The sequence below is a fragment of the Argentina silus genome (genome assembly GCF_951799395.1).
Source record: "Argentina silus genome assembly, chromosome: 5".
In the NCBI taxonomy this organism is placed as follows: domain Eukaryota; kingdom Metazoa; phylum Chordata; class Actinopteri; order Argentiniformes; family Argentinidae; genus Argentina; species Argentina silus.
Genome location: NC_139659.1, coordinates 21,338,069 through 21,358,184, shown reverse-complemented (window position 1 = coordinate 21,358,184; position 20,116 = coordinate 21,338,069). Strand labels below are relative to the sequence as shown.

The following is a 20,116-nucleotide window of genomic DNA, read 5'->3' as shown; positions in this document are numbered from 1 at the left end:
TGAGTGATTTTTTTTACAGCAAAATTAATCCCAAAATATTAATTCCAATACCTGCATTGCATATCGGATGCGACTTTTGTAGGTGAAGTTTCATATAATTGCTCGAGTCCACTTTGTGGAGCCATGGCAAGGATACAGAGAGGAGTTTTTATCAATCTCTTCAAAAGTTTTCTTCTGGCGGTCGTTTTGGCTCCAGATCTGCGATGCGCAGGTAAGTGTGTCCTTTTCGCGTTTATTTGACTCCGTACGCATTGTGTTGATCCAAGTTGACAATGCGCATTTTGCGCATCAACAATTTGGGTAAAGTTCGAAAAAGTTTTAAAGGTAACAGTCATATTCACCTAAACTTGACTCTCCAAGGATGAATATGTTGGCAAGGATAATTTAGAGAGAGAGAGAGAGAGAGAGAGAGAGAGTGAGTGGCACTTCAATGGTCGGTGTCTTGTCTTTTCCAATGAGTTATTTAATTTGGCTCAAAAAGCACATAGTTGTTGGAGCTGGATAAATAAATGCAGTTATTATCAAACCCTCAGCATCAGTCTAAGACAACAGATCGCAGAGACTGGGGCGTTGTACATGCTGGAGAATTACATTCGTGCCTGGGTTACAATTGATCTATCAATTTGTATGTCATTACATTTTAATAATTGGGAAGACATATTGCTATAGGTTATACCCATCTCCCACTATTAAAGAATCATATAATGTCGTAGATGAGTGAAGCCATAACAATGACCACTATGGGGTAGGGAGGTGTTAATCAGACGCATATTTGAAAGTGACCTCATTTACGTCGCCGCGGGGTGGTGGGGGTGGGGGCGTGGGGCAGATGTTGAGGTTTCCTGTTTTCAGCTCTGGGCTTCTGCTAGGTGCTGCTGCATGCCATTTGGTGGGCGGTGGGGGTGTGTGTGGAGGGGGGGGGGCGTCTCTCACCTCTCCCAACTTTATCTAGTCGAAATATGCTCTCCTTCTGCCTTAATGGTTGCCTAGGACAAGATGGAATACTGTTGGTCATAGATGGGTTGGGACACATACCAGTTGATTCTACAAGAACATTCTGATCCAATGTTTTTTTTTTATGATAAGACAGATATCGGCCAAACAGACTCCCATCAGGACTGGCTAGGTGGACCAACTATAGGCCAACTATAGGCTGAGTGAATGGGTCATTTATGGGGGGGAAATGGTTTCTTGGACCTATAGGAAAAACGGTTGTATAAGTTATACAACTCCTATGGAATTGCTTTCAATTTCAGTGGAATTTTAATGACAAATCAAGCTCAAGTTCCCCCCCCCCCCCCCCCCCCCTTTCCACTTATAATGGTTCGGTCGGTTTTACAATTTCCCTGTCTTGACTTCCAGGCTCCCGCTCCTGCAGGCTGGTAGACTGTCTCCCATACAGACATTTGGGTTTATAAATAGAACTGGCTGCCTGTTGATCTGGATGGGGCCAGGGCAGGGGCTGGACTGCCTGAGGGAGAGGGGGTGGGTTAGGGGGGGGGGTGCGAGGGATAGTGGAGGGGGGGTGGGGGGTACTCCACAGGAGGGTCTACCTCTTCTGCTGCTTACTCTCATCCTATCAATAGGTGTTGGAGGAGGGGGGGGGGGGGGTCAACAGGGCTATTTACATGGTAATTGATTCACTTGTTAATAACGCCTTCCCCCCTTGAACCTACTGGCCTATTGTCTTTGACTCCTAACAAAAGAGCATTCCTTCTCTGAAGAGGAGCTGGTTTGTTAGAATGTGAATGTGCTGAGTTAGTAGTTAGTTATTCAGCCTTGAGCTGAGCTCTACCCCCCTTTAACTGGGATGATCATGCATACATTGTGTCCTAAATGCACCTTTTCATCCAGCCTTTCTTCTAAAGGTGTTATTTACATTAAAGGGACATATGGGTGGGCCTTTGTGTGTGTGCAAGCCGTGGCGATATCCTGATATACATCAACTGTGTTAACGGTTCCTCTTTACTGACTACAGAAACAAGTTCTTGTTCATACAACTCTGTTTTTCTTATATCTGAAGCAAAACCGTAACGTTCATTTTCCAGTGTTTCCCCTGCAAGCTGCCCAACCCTGATGCAGTAGGAGCGTTGAAATAATAACAACAAGTCAGAATGATTGATGTGGGGCTTCCTGGTTCTGTGTAGATTAAACCAACCTTGGTTCTGTGTAGATTAAACCAACCTTGGCTCTGTGTAGAATCAACCAACCATGCTGGCCGTGGCAGAAGAAGTGCCCTCTAATTTAATGATGAAATTAAATTAAGACATAACAAACACACATCTGTCATGGTAGGGCGGATCCCATCTGTGGGTTGTTTAATACCAACCAAAAGTTATTCAAGTACAAAACGGGTGATGTCACTAACAACCTGGGTCACATGGTGTAGTTTGAGGAGCTGGGTTGTAAACGGTTGCAGGGCCAAGAGAGGACTGACAGAAAAGCTAAAGTAAAAAGGACAGGTTTGTCTTTTTCTTTTTTTCTTTTACAGCCCCCGTCATCAACTCTCCCGCACTCCTCCCCCCCCCCCCCCCCCCTCTACATCCATGTGAAGCGAAGCGTAAGATAGTGAGACTGGACGTAGCAGAGGAGTTAGCCAGAGTTCAGTCTGCTAATCCAGTGTTAACCTAGCCTGTGTGGGGAATCTTCAAAGCCAGCCGTTAACCCCCCCCTGACCCAGACCAGAAGTTTCTCTCCTTTCTCAAGAGCAGCAGGACTTTATCCTCTTTTCACTTCTAAAAATATTTGAGCTTTCCAAATCACAGCCCTTCCAATTTTGGCACGCCTGTGATGTCTTACTTTACGTCCTCTAGTAACACATTATTATATTTTGGCATTGTTAGACCACTGTTGTTTTCCTCAAGCTGCTTTGGCAGAAGTCTTAGCTTTGTATGTTTATATTCTACTTATTTGATTTGGCTTCTCTATGATCAAGGGTTTTTCATATCAAAGTACGCCTCCCGATGCCCATAGGGAGTTGTTCAGTGCCAGTATGCATGGCCAACATTAATTGTGTCTTTGTTCTCTATTTAAAGGTAATTAATAGCTGGTGACAGAGGTGTGGAGAGAGCAGTGAAACTGATACGAGATGGCTGCTGCCCTGTTGATGTACCGGCACTCTCCTTTAAGAGAGGAGGAGAGAGGGAGAGAGGGGAAGAGTAGATATGTTGGCCTATGCACCACTCTTATGCAGTACATTAAGATAGCTATCTAAATCAGTTATGGCAGTCGGAGGGTGTGTGAGACATTTGTGGAACATTTGGCTTGTAGCCTATAAAGTCAAACTGACGTCTTTTCTTTGACCAAGAAGTTAGATTCATGGATTAGTTTGATCACATGTATTTTCTCTGTAGTGCATTGAATTTCCCCTATAGCTTTGTAGAAATGCGGTCATTAATTAATTGATGAAGTTGACTAACTTCTGAGGATAAAGCCATCACGGTCTGTAGGACGATGACTGAGGTTATTGGAGGAGATGAGACCCTCCTCTAATCCCCGGGGGGCTGGGGAGGAGATGGGATCCCAGCATCACGTCACCATGAGATAATCTGACCCAGGTGGAGAGAGATGGAGGGATGGAGGGAGGGATGGAGGGAGAGGTGGAAGAGAAAGACTCACTGAAAATGAGAGGACTTATCCTCATGCTGCTTGAGCTGGCATAGGAGTGGAGTCCCTCAGCTTAGGGGAACGTCTGTAGAGGATTCAACCTCTGTTGCCATAACTCCCTTCCGTGGTGTTCATCGATGAGGTCGTGTTCTCAAATGGATTCAACGCAAACTGGATTGAAGCGAAAACGTCAAACTCGGCCCCGTTCTCTGCCCTACTTCTCCACGGTACGATTAGCTTGGTTGTTCCCCCGGTGTAACTACATCTTTACATACAAGTATGATATAATATCCCCTGTCCTCTGCGGTTCTTACATGGAAAGGCCGTTTTAGTCGCTAAAGCTGGAGCTCACTTAGACCAGTGTGTCAGTCACTGTAGTGTTCACCTCCTCACACCTCTGCCCTCCAACACAAGGCTCTCATTTTACTCTGCGTGATTGACAACCCGCACCCTCCGCTGCTCAGTGCCAAGCTTGTTCTTGACGTGGGACGAGAGAGAGAGTTTTCCAACGAGCCGTGTTGTTGGATGACTAAAGTCCCTGGAATTTCTGCTGACTCCCCGACTTTAAACGTTGCGATTTCCTCTGGCAGCGAGCTGGAAGCAGGGCTCTAATTCATCTCTGCTCTGTAAAACAACCTCACAGTGACGTCTCCTCCGCAAGGCCACCCAACGCACAGCACAGCACCGATACAGTCCCTCGGAGCTGTGGTGAGAGAGGGAGAGAGAGGGAGAGGGAGAGAGAGAGAGAGAGAGAGAGAGAGAGAGAGAGAGAGAGAAGCCACACAAACCAACATCAGCCCTATTGTATCATTCAGAATTTCCCTCTTATTTCATCGACAAACATGAAAAAATGTACTTGCCTACTACTGGTGAACTGGGTCTATAAACTTGGTGCTCTATACCCTATAATTAGTTCAGTTTTAGGCCATCTGTGTTATGCCGAAGTAGGATAACAGGGGGAAGTTTTAACAATCCTCAAAGTGCAGTTCTAGTGTCAGTTTCCTCTCATCACATCTTGACCTCAACCATTAGTTAGTAGAAAAACAAAGCTGACCTCAGATCAGCTCTAAGGGATATCACGCACAGCCTGGCCGTGGATATCTCCTAACCGCTACAGGAACACGGCCAGCGGTTACGGTCAGGGAGGGGTCAGAGTCCATCAAAACTCGACCATGAACACTAGAGCCCTCAGTGGAAAAGATTATGAATGCGGTAGCCTTCTGTATAGGAAACCTGGATCTCTCCTCTGTCCCCGGTGCCACTTTAACGCCAAGGCAACGCTAAATGTTTTCAGAGCCCTTCTCTCCCCCCCCCCCCTCCCCCCTCCTCCCCTCCACCCCTTCCTGGATCTGGGAGTCAGCAGGAGACAGAGCAAGATAAACAAATGCAAATTGAATGTTCTAACATCACTGTTAGATTCCCTGTGGCTGGCACCGTAGTTTTTCTCCCCAGAATGGATCGTATGTCGATAGAAAAACCGTAAACTCAAGGACGTGTCGTTAATGTTGTTGGTTTAGCACCAGCGCCTTAGCCTCGGTAATGTCTCTATTTATCTCTCTGCAGAGAGCTATAACTCCAACTCCCGGTCATTATTTCATGTAATTTCAACGTTAAGGCGAGTTTTTTTTATTTTATTTTTTTTAAAGTGGGCTTTCTCGCCCCTTGTTACACTACCTTTAAGGCCCGGTGTGTTTTTATTGTGTTTCGTGATATTTATGCCTTACCCCCGAAAAAAAACAGCCGTGAAATTGAGATCTCAAGTCATTTATAATGATTACTCTTGTACACTCTAGTCGAAAATGACCCTTCGGGTCTCTCCTTCGAATGAAGGAATCCCTTCTTGGCTGAAGCTGCTCTTTAGCCGAGCCAGGAATATGCCAGAAATATGGCGTGATTGAAAACGCTTGCTCTCCTAAAGATAATGGCTTCAGGTCCCTGAACTGCGGGCCTTTTATTTCGTTGGCTGGAACAATCATTGACGTCTTTGATTGGGTGAAATTATCTGGATGGCATGTAAAACTGAGCCGTGCATTTTTAACAATTATATGTGAACACATCCAGCTAATTGCCTAACTGTGTGTGTGTGTGTGTGTGTGTGTGTGTGTGTGTGTGTGTGTGTGTGCGTGTGTGTGTGCGTGCCCTGCAGAGACGGAACCATAGAAACGCAGCAGTAGGTCTCCCGTAAGCACAGCTCAGGGTGTTGGGAGGAGGAAATTGCTCGTTCCATAGCTGGGGTACTTTTAATGATGTCAGAAGTTACTGTACTTTATAATATGTTAGCTGCCTACCAGGAGGATAATGAGGAGCTGTAGGAGATTGAACCACCGAGATAGATGGAACCGTGCGTGCGTGTGTGTGTGTGTGTAAGGCGTCTGCTAAATGCCATAAGTGTGTGTGTGTGTGTGTGTGTGTGTGTGTGTGTGTGTGTGTAGGGGAGGTGTCTTATGAATCTGCCTGATGAGAGAAAGAAGGGAGAGGTAAGAGAGGGATGTGTCTACGGAGAGGATTGGCGTAACCTTGCTATGAAGATAAGGATGAAAGGCTTGAGCAAGACTTCAAACGATACTGGACAAGGGAGAAATATCCTCTCAACACAGATTCTAGAAATGTCACCAAGAATGTGAAACTTTCTGGTTTAGGCTTGGCGTCGCTGGACTGAAACCAGATGTAGCCCAGGAGGCCGGTGGAGGTAGAAATAGGAGGATCGGCTCATTGCAATGCATGGAACGGAATTAGGAACGGTATCAAACACATTTCTACCTCCACCAGCCTCCACTGGACCCACGCTAGTGTTTGTCTTTCTGTTCCTTCCTCATGTAGGCCTCCTGCCAGAGTACATGTATGTGATGTATACACAACCGAGGGAAAAGTAGCCCTGTCAAGGGAGTTGGACATGAAGGAAGTATGATATCATGTTTAATGGGGATATACGTATGTCCTGTATGTGGTAATCACCAGAGCTTTAGCATGGCAGCTCCCCTCCCTGTTAGGCAGTAGATTTAGCAAGTCGTAAACGTACATGCAACGGTAGGAGGCTTCCATATGGCTTCAGGTTACGTGTCTGTGTTCCAGCCTGATAGGGCCGCAGTGTGCAGTTACACGATATCCTCCTCTCATATAAATCAGCCCTGGGAGATGGTAAAAGGCCCATACATTACTGCTGTGCACACACACACACACACACACACACACACACACACACACACACACACACACATTTAGGCTCTTCCAGTGGAGGAATGAGGTTATGGCCAGAAGCCAGGGCTGTAGACGGTAATGAAGGTGTGGTGAGGGGTGGGTACCATTAACGTCTGTCTCATACCTGACCAACTAAATCACACACACACACACACACACACACACACACACACACACACACACACACACACACACACACATACAAACACACATGCGCACACTCAAGTGAACACACACACACACACGCACACACACACAGCTCCACCAGTATCCACCAGTATCCACCCTCTATAGCACCAGGTGTTCTCTAGAGCTGCTGTACATTTCATCGGCTGATACTCCAGCTCTGTAATAAAGATGAAAGACGCTTAACATGCAGGAATGTCATAAAAGAACAAGTAGTAGCGATTACGACCGAGAGATCTCCAAGGTCCTGGTTTGGTGCGAGGAATTTATCAACATAGTCCCGGAGCCTGTGGTGAAAGAGGGAGATGTTTGAGAAAAAAAATTTCTCTCAGTGTAGCTTTTGCACACAATAATCAGAATGAAAAGAAACCTCACTGCGGTTTTCAATAGAATACACATTCTTTATCAACAGCCTTTACTAACAATGGCCCTCTGGGATTAATAAAGTTCTATTGAATTGAGTTGTATAAGAAAGCTATGCTGAGCTGGGCTCACACTGGGGCAGGGAGGAGTGTTGTGTTTGTGATTAGTCTTGGCTTGGTGGAAGGACTGAACAGGGTCCAAGTTTCAAGTTTATTTAGTTTTAAAGTGCATTTTCACCAAAGTCTCAACACACTGTACTTCCATATAAAAACCAAACACAACAAAACCAAACATAAATAAATACATTTGGGATGAATTTAACATGAATAAATACATTTACTCTCAAGCGGAGAGACCCGCTGTATTCCCTTCAAATTCAGACCGTGTTTCGGAAATTCCTCTTCGTGACACGATTGCTACGCTCTCCAGGGGAGGCTGGCGGAGTAGTCTTCCAGTATCTCCTGTGGATTATTTATTCTGACGGCATTCCTGCATGGAGTATGTTCCCCTGGACTGTGGTGTCAGAGCTTTTGAGTGGGTTTGACAGTCAGTCAGGGTGATTGTAGGAGAAAAAGGCAGAACCAAGAACTAAGTCTGAACGAAGGCAGACATATCCCCTCTTGAACTGAGGTGGCAGTCGATTTGACGCGGTTGTCAGACTGCCCCAGACAATCCATCGGTCATGTAATGTAGCAGTTATTTAATCTTTTGTCCCCCCTTTATGTGATGCATAGCCTTAAAATACATTATCCAAAAACTCCTGATCAATGGTTATCAAAACAGATTTGAACAGTGGAAAATAAAGCGATTTACATGAATAGTTTTTATCAGATTCCAAAAGGCACAATTATGTACCCTTCTCCTGTGATGTGAGTGTGTGGGTGTGTGTGTGTGATATCAGTGTGTATCTTCACATGTGGCAGGCTGGTGTGGTGTGTATTGCGACGGCATGCTGTTTGGTCCCACTGCCTGTTATAAACCATTAGTCCTCCTTCTCCAATCTGTTCCTGATCTGCCTCGTAAACAGTCACAGGACATTGTCTCATGTTTGATAGCTCGCCTAGCGCATATTTCCACAACTGTGTAACCTTGTTTCAAGCCCACCAACCGACCAACCGACCGGCCTGTGTTTTTTTTTTTTTTTTTTTTTTTTTTTTTTTTGTGTTTATGTATATTTTCCTCTCGGGGCCCGGGGCCCTTTCCTTGGCTTCCTCCCTTAACTTAATTAGAACAAGTGGGCCTGGTTCCAAACACGTGTTCCTACCCTCCCTGCTCCCCTTTGATCCTCACATTCTCAGTTCTCAGTGTTTAAAGCTGAGCGACAAGAATGCCCTTGATGGAAGGTTGGTACTCTCTAAACCAGGAAGTAGGGTCACATTTATCAAGCCAGGGACGTTCTAAACCATATGTAAGCCAAGGCATCAACACACTCGACCAATGACCAAGCAGGAAAGCTCTGGAACGTTAAACCAACCTAAACAATCTAACGTCACCCAGACGCTACCCTGTCCAATTTGTTCCACGTGTTTTGTTTTTCTTTCACAGAAGAGTTAAAAAGCGTCCCCCCGTCAATGTGTTGTGTGTAGTGGTGGGTTTAACAAGCCTTTAGATAAAGTATGTCTCTCAGAGCAGTCTACACACACACACACACACACACACACACACACACACACACACACACACACACAGTTTAACAACCCCTTAGATAAAGCCTGTCTTCCCTACAGCAGATGCTTAGTTAATCATAGTTTGGTGATGGAGGCTGGAGGAGGAGGGCTGGAGAGGAATGTGGGAGAATCTGGCCCTGTTAGTGCACAGTACACACACACACACGCGTGTGCGCGCACACACACACACACAAATTACCTTTACATTACATTGGCATGGCATTTAGCAGACGCCTTTATCCAAAGCGACTTACAGCAAATACATTTCTTTAAAATACATTTTTAAGTAAGTGAATCATCTATCCATTAGTCATCATAAGAAAAAGTAATCAATACTCGGACCAGGGGCCACTGGCAGTCACAATGCTAGAAGAAGGAAAAATTACTTTTTTTTTTAACAGGAGAGAAACACACACACACATACACACGCACACACACACACACATGTTAGCTAAGATACAGTGCCTCAGTACAGACTAAATGCCATTCTTCACAGTTGACCAAGCACAGGCAACAGGTCACGGCAAGCTCCATTCAGCCTCGGCCTACACCAGCTTATCAGTGGGGCAATAAGATGCAAATGCATACCGGTGTGAGTGTAGATTTTCTCTCTCTCTCTCTCTCTCATTCCCCCCTTCACAGCTCTCTTTCTTTCTTTCTCTCTCTCTTTCATTCCTCCCTTCACAGCTCTCTCTCTCTCTCTCTCTCTGTTTATGATCTGTGTCTTTGAGGCTCCAAATGGTCGCGGCTTCAAAGGAGAGTGCCTCTATTTTACGAGATTGGCACTGTTGTTTTAACCTCAGCCACCGCGATGGAGTTACCAAGGCGTTACCATATGTAAGCTACCTTGACGATGAGGGCCAGATATCTGTTGCTGCCTGGCCGGCTGGGGGGGAAGATACCATCTCAACCTGGCTTGGGGAGGGTGGGGGTGGGGGTGAAGGGGGGGGAGAGAGATACCATCTTAATCTGCAATATGGGGGAAAATTCCATTTGTAGGCAGAGCGGACAAAGGTGATAACATCTGCTTGCGAGTGAATAACTCCAGTGATACAGGCGAGGTGATACAGCAGCAACACTGTCAGCTATCCCTACAGGCCCATTCAAGACTAGATAGTAACGGTGATGCTTTCTAATGCCTATAGTGTCTGAAGGACAGGCCTAGCCACCGTTCTATTCCCCCGGGCCTGAGGGTTGATCATTGATCAAGCCGCACTCAGAATCATTAGATACAGGAAAGCGATGAACAGCATGAACCGTGGGGGTATCGCAAAAATACGGCCTGTTATAAAAATGTTGCCGTAAAACTTTATTTCCCGGCACAGGAACCTCCCGAATACTGCTAGTGAGGAAACTTTGTAATGTGTCGCGAAAGCATAGCCAAGAAAACCAACTGGGTCAAAAAACATTAAACAGAAACACTAAGCAGATGACTATAGTCCGCGCTGAAGGTACTGATAATGTCTTGTGAGAGTTTTATGTGTGTTGCTTTATGGAGGAAAGGGAGAAGGAACCTTTTCTGTTACGTCCTGCAACCAGGGACATCTGCTTCTCATTACCGCTCCTCTCCAATCAGCTCCTTGTGTTATGAGCAGGGGGAGGGGCCTGTATGTCTCTGATGTCATGATGTTTACAGTTACCCCCCCCCCCCCCCCTTCTTTTTTCGGTGATAGAATCAGCTCTACCGCCACTCAGAGAAAGTAAGTCACAGGTGAGGGAAAACTTTCCACCATTTCCTGCCAGATTCCCACAGTTGAAATTCCAATATTCAACCTGGGGATCACCGGTAGGCCGTTGATGGTTGTGGTCTGCCTTTGATTCTGGCCTTTCCCAGCTACGTCTCTGCTGGCGGTTGTCTCCATTACAATCCATGAGAAAAGTTAGCAACGTGTAATTCCACTCAGCCCCCTCTCTCTACCCCGCCCCCCCCCCCCCCCCCCCTCTCCCCATCATCCCCCCAATCCACCCCCTTCCTGATTAATCAGACACAGATGACTCGGGCCTGTGAGAGGATTTTGGTTCTCAGCCAATGGGGTTACATCTGTGTGTGACCTCATTAAATCCTGCCTGTTTGTCTGTCATGCTGGTGTTTAGAGTGAGGCTCAGCCTCCTCCTGCTCTGTTGGACTTCCTCTTGTACAGGGCATGATGATGGATCCTAGCTCCAAGCTTCTACCTCCTAGCTCCTACCTCCAAGCTCCTACCTCCTAGCTCCTACCTCCAAGCTCCTACCTCCTAGCTCCTACCTCCTAGCTCCTACCTCCAAGCTCCTACCTCTTAGCTCCTAGCTCCTCGATCTAAGCTCCTACCTCCTAGCTCCTACCTCCAAGCTCCTACCTCTTAGCTCCTAGCTCCTCAATCTAAGCTCCTAGCTCCTACCTCCTACCTCCTACCTCCTAGCTCCTACCTCTAAGCTCCTATCTCTTAGCTCCTAGCTCCTCGATCTAATCTCCTACCTCCTAGCTCCTACCTCCTAGACCCTAGCCCCTACCTCCTAGCCCCTAGTTCCTACCTCCATCCAAAACCAGATGGATAGATCTGATCCTGGACAGCAAAACATAATATGGATTATTCTGATATAGCGCGTAGGGTGCAGTGTGTAGGGTGCAGTGTGTAGGGTGTAATGTGTAGGGTGTCAGGTGTTGTGTGTAGCGCGTAGTGCGTCATGTGTAGGGTGTAGTGTATAGGGTGTAGGGCCATGGGGTTGTTTCTGGACAAGGCTGTAGTGTTTGCTTCAGCATTAAAGCCTTAGCAGCGCCAGCACAGCAACCTCAGGGGACGGCAACAACATCCAGCTGATTGTTGATTTACGTCTCTGACTGTCTCTGTTTGTTTAATCACATAATGAGGATTTCAGGAGGCTGCCAAATGGATTTAAACCATGCCTGGAAGGGACTTGTTATTTGGTTAGAATGAAGCTCGGTTACAGAATGACTAAACTTGTTACATGGAATAAGAGAAGACGTCAAATGATTTGCCTCTCCTAGACAGTTATGAATTATGCAGAGTGTACTCACACTGCACATAGTCAGCTTTTCAAATAGTTGTGGTTCCGATTTAAACTGGTATTTGGCTCACGAGTTGGCAGTTTTGAGAAGTCCTTCATATGCAGAACGGACTGCTGGTATCTAGCCTATTTATTGTGATACTGTTTATTGTAAATAGGCTATTTATTGTACTCCTTTACAAGACTATTTATTAGGCTATTTATTGTTGCCAGTTTAGTCTACTCCACATGAGTGACCTCTGAACTTGACCTCTCCAGCTCCTGTGATTGGTTGATCCTCAGACAGGAAGTTATCTGAGGACACGACAGGTTTGTTTACATGCTAGAGATCAGATCAGCTGTCGTTCCACAAGAAGAGGTGTAGAGAGGGCTTTGGGCTGATCTGTTGAGGAAGAGCAGGGTCCTATGAATCTGTTGAGGAAGAGCAGGATCGCATGAGGCCAACGCTCCAGCTCTGTGTCTCTGCTGTGGAGCTGAAGGTTGGTGCCTGAGTCCACCTCTCTCCTCCTCCTCAAGTCCACCTCTCTCCTCCTCCTCCTCTCAGTCCACCTCTCTCCTCCACCCCAAGTCCACCTCTCTCCTCCTCCTCCCAGTCCACCTCTCTCCTCCTCCCCAAGTCCACCTCTCTCCTCCTCCTCCCCCAGTCCACCTCTCTCCTCCTCCCCCAAGTCCACCTCTCTCCTCCTCCTCCCCCAGTCCACCTCTCTCCTCCTCCTCCCCCAGTCCACCTTTCCTCCTCCTCCCAGTCCACCTCTCTCCTCGTCTTCCTCCTCCCAGTCCACCTCTCTCCTCCTCCCCCAGTCCACCTCTCTCCTCCTCTTCCTCCTCCCAGTCCACCTCTCTCCTCCTCCCCCAGTCCACCTCTCTCCTCCTCTTCCTCCTCCCAGTCCACCTCTCTCCTCCCCCAGTCCACCTCTCTCCTCCTCCTCCTCCCCCAGTCCACCTCTCTCCTCCTCCTCCCCCAGTCCACCTCTCTCCTCCTCCCCCAGTCCACCTCTCCTCATATCTGTGTGTGTGTGTGCGTGTGTGTGTGTGTGTGTGTGTGCATGCATGTACACGTGCGACAACAAATACAGAAACATATTGGATTGAGCCAATATTCTGTGAACATATGGCTGTGAAGTCAGTTGAGCTACAGCAGCACATATCCACCAAGTCAAGGAAACATTTCCTTAAGAGAAACTCAGACTTTTTTTTTCAGCACGATCTTCAACATGACCGAGATCCTAAACATCTCACTTCATTAATTCCTGTTCTCCTAGCATGTCTTGAGGCGGTCTCCAGCTTAGTTTGGCAGCTAAAACCAACAGAGTTTGTATTCTTAATCCACCTGTCCAAATCACACACACGCCAAATACCTACGAGGTGTCAGACGATTTCCCTTCCTGTATGAAAGAAAAATAAAAGAGCCGTGAAAGGCAATTTAATCAAATTATTTCAACAGGGTAGTCGGTATCTGTTTTCTGTTGGAATTGTACGCCGAGGGGAGAAAAAAAACTTTCAAAATACTATTTAAATAAATACTATCGCCATCTAGAGGTGGAGAACCATATACAGTATGTCACAATAATATACAGTATGTCACACTGTTTTTATTTCTAAGCTGTAACAGGCCTATCTCTAGGCCTGACTAGGTCTAGACCTGCACGGCTAGAGTACAGGGTTATAAAAATAAGTCTTGGACTAGGTTTAGACCTGCACAGCTATAGTACAGGGTTATAAACAGAACTATTGGACTAGGTTTAGACCTGCACGGCTATAGAACAGGGTTATAAACAGAAGCTTAGGACAAGGTCTAGGTCTAGACCTGGCTAGTGTACAGTACGCCTGTCCTTGGGAAGGAGATGAGACTCTGAGAGGAGAGGAGGAAGACTGAGTGCTTTTCCAGACCATGTGTTTTCAGCGTCTCTAACTCCCTGTCTGTCCATACCGTGGGGTGTTAACTGGGAGCTGTTCGTCACGCGTGGTAAATGGGCCTTCACGTTCAGATGCAGGATGCCCCAGAGCTCTAGATCTGGATCATGTTTTGTTCTCACATCAGAGAGAGGCTGCATGGAAGGTTCCAGACCACTCTATCTGACTAGGGATGTTTTTGAGGCATAATTTAGGATGATCTTTCTTCTACTTTCTTTCCCCCGCCCCTCCCTCCCTCCCTCCCTCCCTCTCTCTTTGGTATTTTGTCTATGCTGCCAGGATAGTGAGTGTGACGTGTTAATGACTTTTCCACAGTATCAGTCTTTCATGTGGTTTAATGGTGAATGAGAAACCAGATGAAAACCAAGAGGCAATTCTTTCGGAACATGTGATTGAAAAGGAAACTCAACCATGTATTATGTTACTGACAGAAAATGTGTTGTGAATATGAGAAGAGTTTGAGGGGGAACATGAAATATGAATATCATAAATTATTACTCTGTATATTCAGTGAAGTTGGATCGAATTGCTTGTTGGATCACAGTTCCTTGTAATATACAACATAAGCAGCCACATTTTTAGTGCATACGTTTTATTCACCCGTCAAATTTGATCAAGTGCGCCAATTTACGTTCAGCTGTCATCCTGTCCCTTGTGGCTCATCCGTCATGAGCAGGTTTATGAGAGCTGAATCCACAAAGCCAGCCGTGTCAGTTCACAGGGGAGGCTGGTGGAGGTAGAAATCGGAGGACGGGCTCATCTGTAATGCATGGAACGATGAATGAGCCCATCCTCTGATTTCCGCCTCCACCAGCCTCCGCCGATTCTCAAGTACCGTCCTGCTCTCTCAAAGCGCTGGAGTCACGTGACCACATTCACACGCTAAGTTGCCACTTGACCGGCACAGGATCGAGAGTCCCTCTCTACTTCAGCATGTCAGGAGGCTGAGAGACGTCCCTTTGTCCTGCAATCTGTGTGACCCCCCGCGCGCCCCCCAGCCCCCTCTTTATCTACCCTGTCTAAATGTGTCCCTCTGTCTGTCAAACAGTTCTCTCTTCTCCTGCCCAGATACCCAATACAGCACCATTGTCCCTTCCTTGAGTCTCAACCACGGGAGCTGGGTGGGAGGCAGACATCGGAGGACGGGCTCATTGTAATGCATGGAACGGAATGAGGGATGGTATCAAACACGTTCCCAACTTAGGAAGGGACAATGGTGCCATATTGGGTATCTGGGCAGGAGAAGAGAGAACGGTTTGACCGACAGAGGGACACATGTAGACGCGTTGTGTTTGATACCACTCCTCATTCCATTCCACGCTTTACAATGAGCCCGTCCTCCGATGAGCCCGACCTCCCACCGGCCTCCCCTGGTGTCTTTGTTCTGTCTAGGCTAGCCTCGGTCAGCTCTACCAGGGGAAATGAGCTTTTTCAGGAGTAGCCTGGGTCATCTCACAGTACCAGGGGAGTGAGGCAGAGCTTCTTTAGTTACTGGAGATAAATGGTGCCTTAGAAAGCCTTGCCAGTGTTGTGAAGGGTCCTTATCATAGGTTTGGTAAGTAGCCTAATGCTCAGACTATCTATTTTAGCCTGCATGGACGAGGCTGCCTGGCTTCTATCGTGTTTGTTAGAGAGAGATCACGCTGGTGTGATGGATTGAAGAGTTGGTTTCCATCGACATTGGAGTTGGTTAGTCATTCCGGCCGGTGTATTAAAAAACAAATCAGTTTCCCTCCTCAAGCAGTGGTCACACAATGTTTGGTTCACCTTATTATACCTGTGTAATAACACCATTATTACTATTGTAACAACATTGTATTAACATGAATTGAATTGATCTCTGTAGGCCAAAGACAAGAGTGAAAACCCCTGTTAATGTCTATTGGCCCTGTATAACCCCTGGTTTATAGGGAGAGAGAGGAGAGGAAAGAGGGTGATGAATAAAAGTGGAATGGAGGTCTGGAGCCTCACCAGGGGAGGCTGGCGGAGATAGAAATTGGAGGACGGGCTTATTGTAATGAATGGAATGAGGAATGGTATCAAACACATACCATTCCTCATTCCGTTCCATGCATTACAATGAGCAGCCCGTCCTCCGATTTCTACCTCTGCCAGCCTCCCCTGAGGGCCCACTCTGTGTTATTGCAGTAGGGAGTGGGGACCAGTTTGTCTGGCTGGCAGTGCCTTGCTCCTTGGCTAGGTCACTGGCTGGACGGGTGCCATTGTGGCTCTGCTGCTGCCAGGGTAATGGATGCCCATCAACACCACCGCCCCAAAATGGCCGACTGCAGGGACAACTGACTCATCGTATTCTGACCTGAGTGTCTTAGCAAAGGGAGCAGGGAAACAGTAACAATGGCCGGTGTGTGAGTTGAGTTGACTGGCTTTATTGGCTAGATAACAGTTCCTCACCAGGATTCCTCTTTCATGCATTATCCACCATTATCCACCGTCTCCCCTCTTCCTGACCTATACTATAGGTGTTTGACTATAGACTACAGGGGCTGTCACAGGGGGAGAGGCATGTACGTAAAGGGTATTTACGAACGAATATAGGCTATGGCTTCTGTCACAAGTCGGCTTAAACAATTAAACCGTAGTAGTGAATGTAACTTTTGATGGTCGACCATTAAGTCAACATGCTTTTCCCATTAAAGTTCCCTGAACAATTCCAGAGCACCGGGGACCTAGGGGTTTACCTTCCAATAAACACACTATATTGCATACTAGATAGAACCTTGCGGTGAATTGGCCATGCGTTCTAAGAGGTATGCAAGTGTGGATGTTGAAACTCAGCGTCTGTCTGTCCTGTCTGTCTGTCTGTCTGTCTGTCTGTCCTGTCTGTCTGTCCTGTCTGTCTGTCCTGTCTGTCTGTCTGTCAGTCCTGTCTGTTCTTCCAACTGTAATACTATAGGATGTTAATGTTGGACATGTATCAGCACACACTTGGACTCACATCATAACTTCTCATAAATCCCAAATAATTATTAAAACACTCTGTGAACCCATCACATTCTTGGGGAGAAGGAAAAACTTGGAGGCTGGATATCCAGTGTTTGCTTTTGACTCTAGGCTCCCTGCAGTTGGAATGTTTGAGTGTTTAAGATGCCGCTTCTGCTCTGGAAAGAAATCCAGATATGTTGGATGTATGTTTCCCCCGGCCGGGAGGTGAGCTGCAGCCCATGTTACAATGTCAACACGTAAGCCACATCTAGGTGAGTTCCATTCAGTATCAGCTGTAGTTAGACTCTAGGTCTACAGAGAGCGCTTGTGCTGCATCGTGGTTCCTAATGACGTTGGTGTGTCATCATCGACTAGGTTCAAAAAGCCTGGGCCTACCCTGTGCCATAAGACTGATGTTTTAGTACTTCTGTGTTAGTCTTGACTCACCAGGCGAGTGCCGAGTTGAAGTGTGTATTCCTCATTACCCGAGAGAGAGGAAATGGCTTTTTTCCCTCTTTTGATGAGACGTCGCCTTCGGACATATTCAATCATAGGCCTGAGTCCATCAAAACGTCAAACACAGCAATTAAGGAATAACTCACCACGCGGCTGGTTTTACTGTGCATGCACGCACACACACGCGCGCACTCATACACACGCACACACACACACACACACACACACACACACGGTATAAACATGCATGCGCACACACACACACACGCGCGCACTCATACACACGCGCTCACACACACACACACACACACACGGTATAAACATGCATGCGCGCACACACACACACACACACACACGGTATAAACATGCATGCGCACACACACACACACACACACACACACACACACACACCACAATGATTTATCGACACTACAGGGACTGGAGAGAAAGCCTATGATTACAAATCCATCCACTCATTTGCATGGACCGGACATGTCTCCTTCGTTTCCTCCGCCCTCCCTTCTTCTCCTCCCTCTCTCTTTTTTTTGGCCTTTAACATTGACATGTTAGAGCGAGAATAAGGGATTGTGTGTGTTTTTTTTACGATTTGCGAATTCTTCCCTTTTTCGGGGGGGGGTAACCGCAGAGTGCGCCTGTGGTTAGCTACCCATGCGTCTGCAGAGCATGGCTGGACGCACAGGAAGCCCTCGTGGGACTGACAGGAAGCAGGAGGGGGGGAAGAGGGGGGGGGGGGAGGTTCATGGTGGGCTAGCGGACAGTCCCAGTCTCAGAACGTGTCGCCGTCCCAGCCAACGCTGCTGTTGGAACACTTCTGCGTCCTCCCCGGTCATGGACGTGAGTTGAAACCCAGGCCTCTGATAGAACACAGACCAGGGGAGGCCGCCGGCGGCCTCATCGTAATGCGTGGAACGCTATCAAACATACGCGACACAGACATGGGCCTGCAGATGATCCTCACCTCTGAGAGACTTGTGGATGTGGTCCAATACTCTCCTCCTCTCCCCAAAGCGTGTGTGGAGGGACGGACGGACGGACGGGTGGATGGAACGTTCCGGAAACTCCCTCCAGGCCGGGTTAGGGTTAGACTAGACGCTGCACGCAGCACCGATCACTCCGGTCAGGCTCGCGTATCCGTCACCGTCAACCCGCCCGCCGCTCCGCGACAACAAAGACATTCTTCGACGTGATTAGAGGCCTAATCCTATTTTTCTTTCTCGAAACGCGACCGATCGTTAAGATCGCGGACGCTAAATCGTCAGAACGGTTTCGGGTGGTGGAAAGTATGCGGTCTGTTGTGAGGGTCATTAAAATGGAGATTGAAGGAGGAAGTCTGGGTAATATCAGCAGCGTTTGAAGTTATGTTTTTACACGGCTGTCTGATATCCCGGGCCATATGTTACTGGGCCGCTCTCTGGCCAAGACAACCTTCTGTTCCTGACTGTTAGCTCTCTCTCTCTCTCTCTCTCTCTTTTCGAGGAAGAAAGAAAATCATCAGGAATACCTTTTGACACGCGTCATTCTCACATGACACATCGGGCGGCAGTTCATTAGTGTGTGTTTTATTGCTACTTTCCCAGCTGGGCTGCAACACAGGCTTGTGTTGCCTGCAGCTGAGAGATGCAATGAGGGACAGAGAGGATGTGTGTGTCTTAATACACAATATTAATACTTTAAAGTTGCTTCTCCTCTCCTTTCCTCTCCTTGCCTCCTCTTCTCTCCTGGTCTCCTTTCCTCTCCTTGCCTCCTCTCTTCTTCTCCTCTCCTTGTTTCCTCTCCTGGTCTCTTCTCCTCTCCTTGCCCTCTCTCCTCTCCTGGTCTCTTCTCCTCTCCTTGCCTCCTCTCCTCGTCTCCTCGTCTCCTTGCCTCCTCTCCTCTCCTGGTCTCTTCTCTTCTCCTTGTCTCCTCTCCTTCATCTGCACTGATCTGAAACCATAGGAAAGGTGTAAGTAGGCGACATGATGAGCTCTTTCAGATCAGTGCTGCTAAGAGGAAAGGGAAGGGGACAAGGGTAGGACACAAGGAGAGGTAGCATCTCTCGACTACTCAGACGCGCCCGTCACCGCATAGCAGACGGCTGACACATGCAGCAGAAGGCCTCATACCTATCTCTCAGAGCAGCCTGAGAACAGATGGACAGATATGAAAGTATGATAGATCAGCCTCTCAGATCTCCTCCAGACTGGGTCAAGAACCAGCAGCCCCTCCAGAGTCCAGACCTCAGAACCCCTCTGCTATTCTGCATCTTCAGATAGTTACGCTCCATGTTCCATGTTCCAGCGTCTCCCCCGCCCTAATCTGTTTGGATAACGCCAGCACGAGATATCCCCCCCCCCCTCGGTGTCCTGGCAGCCCGATTGGCTGCCACGCCGGTGAGGTAACGCCAAGCAGCTGTGATAAGAAGATGTGACCCCGCCCCCTGGTCTGTTGTAGACGGTCAAACAAACACGACCCCCCCCCCCCCCCCCCCCCCCCCCACACACACACACACACCGGCTTCCCTCCCAATCCCCCTCCCCCCCCCCCCAAGTAGTCTCAACATCCCCCTCTCCCCAAATCACAGCCCCCCAATGCTTAGGTTAACCCCCCAGACAGGAAGTCAGGGCTTAAGGCGAGAGACAGAGAGAAAGCTAGTGGGAAAGGAAGGCAGGGGGGATAGAGAGAGAGAGAGAGAGAAAGGAAGGCAGGGGGGATAGAGAGAGAGAGAGAGAGAGAGAGAGAGAGAGAGAAAGGAAGGCAGGGGGGATAGAGAGAGAGAG

At 47.7% G+C, this 20,116-nt stretch overlaps 1 protein-coding gene across 2 annotated transcripts in view; it reads left to right on the top strand.

Moving 5' to 3' along the window:
- Positions 1-2: 2 nt before the first annotated feature.
- The window catches only part of ror2 (receptor tyrosine kinase-like orphan receptor 2), an 80,689-nt gene continuing 60,575 nt past the window's right edge, over positions 3-20,116 (top strand). For both annotated transcript variants that reach the window (XM_083670489.1, XM_083670488.1), the window contains exon 1: positions 3-211. In XM_083670489.1, the coding sequence (XP_083526615.1) occupies positions 124-211 (88 nt within the window). In that variant the 5' untranslated portion in view covers positions 3-123. The remainder of the gene's footprint in view (positions 212-20,116) is intronic.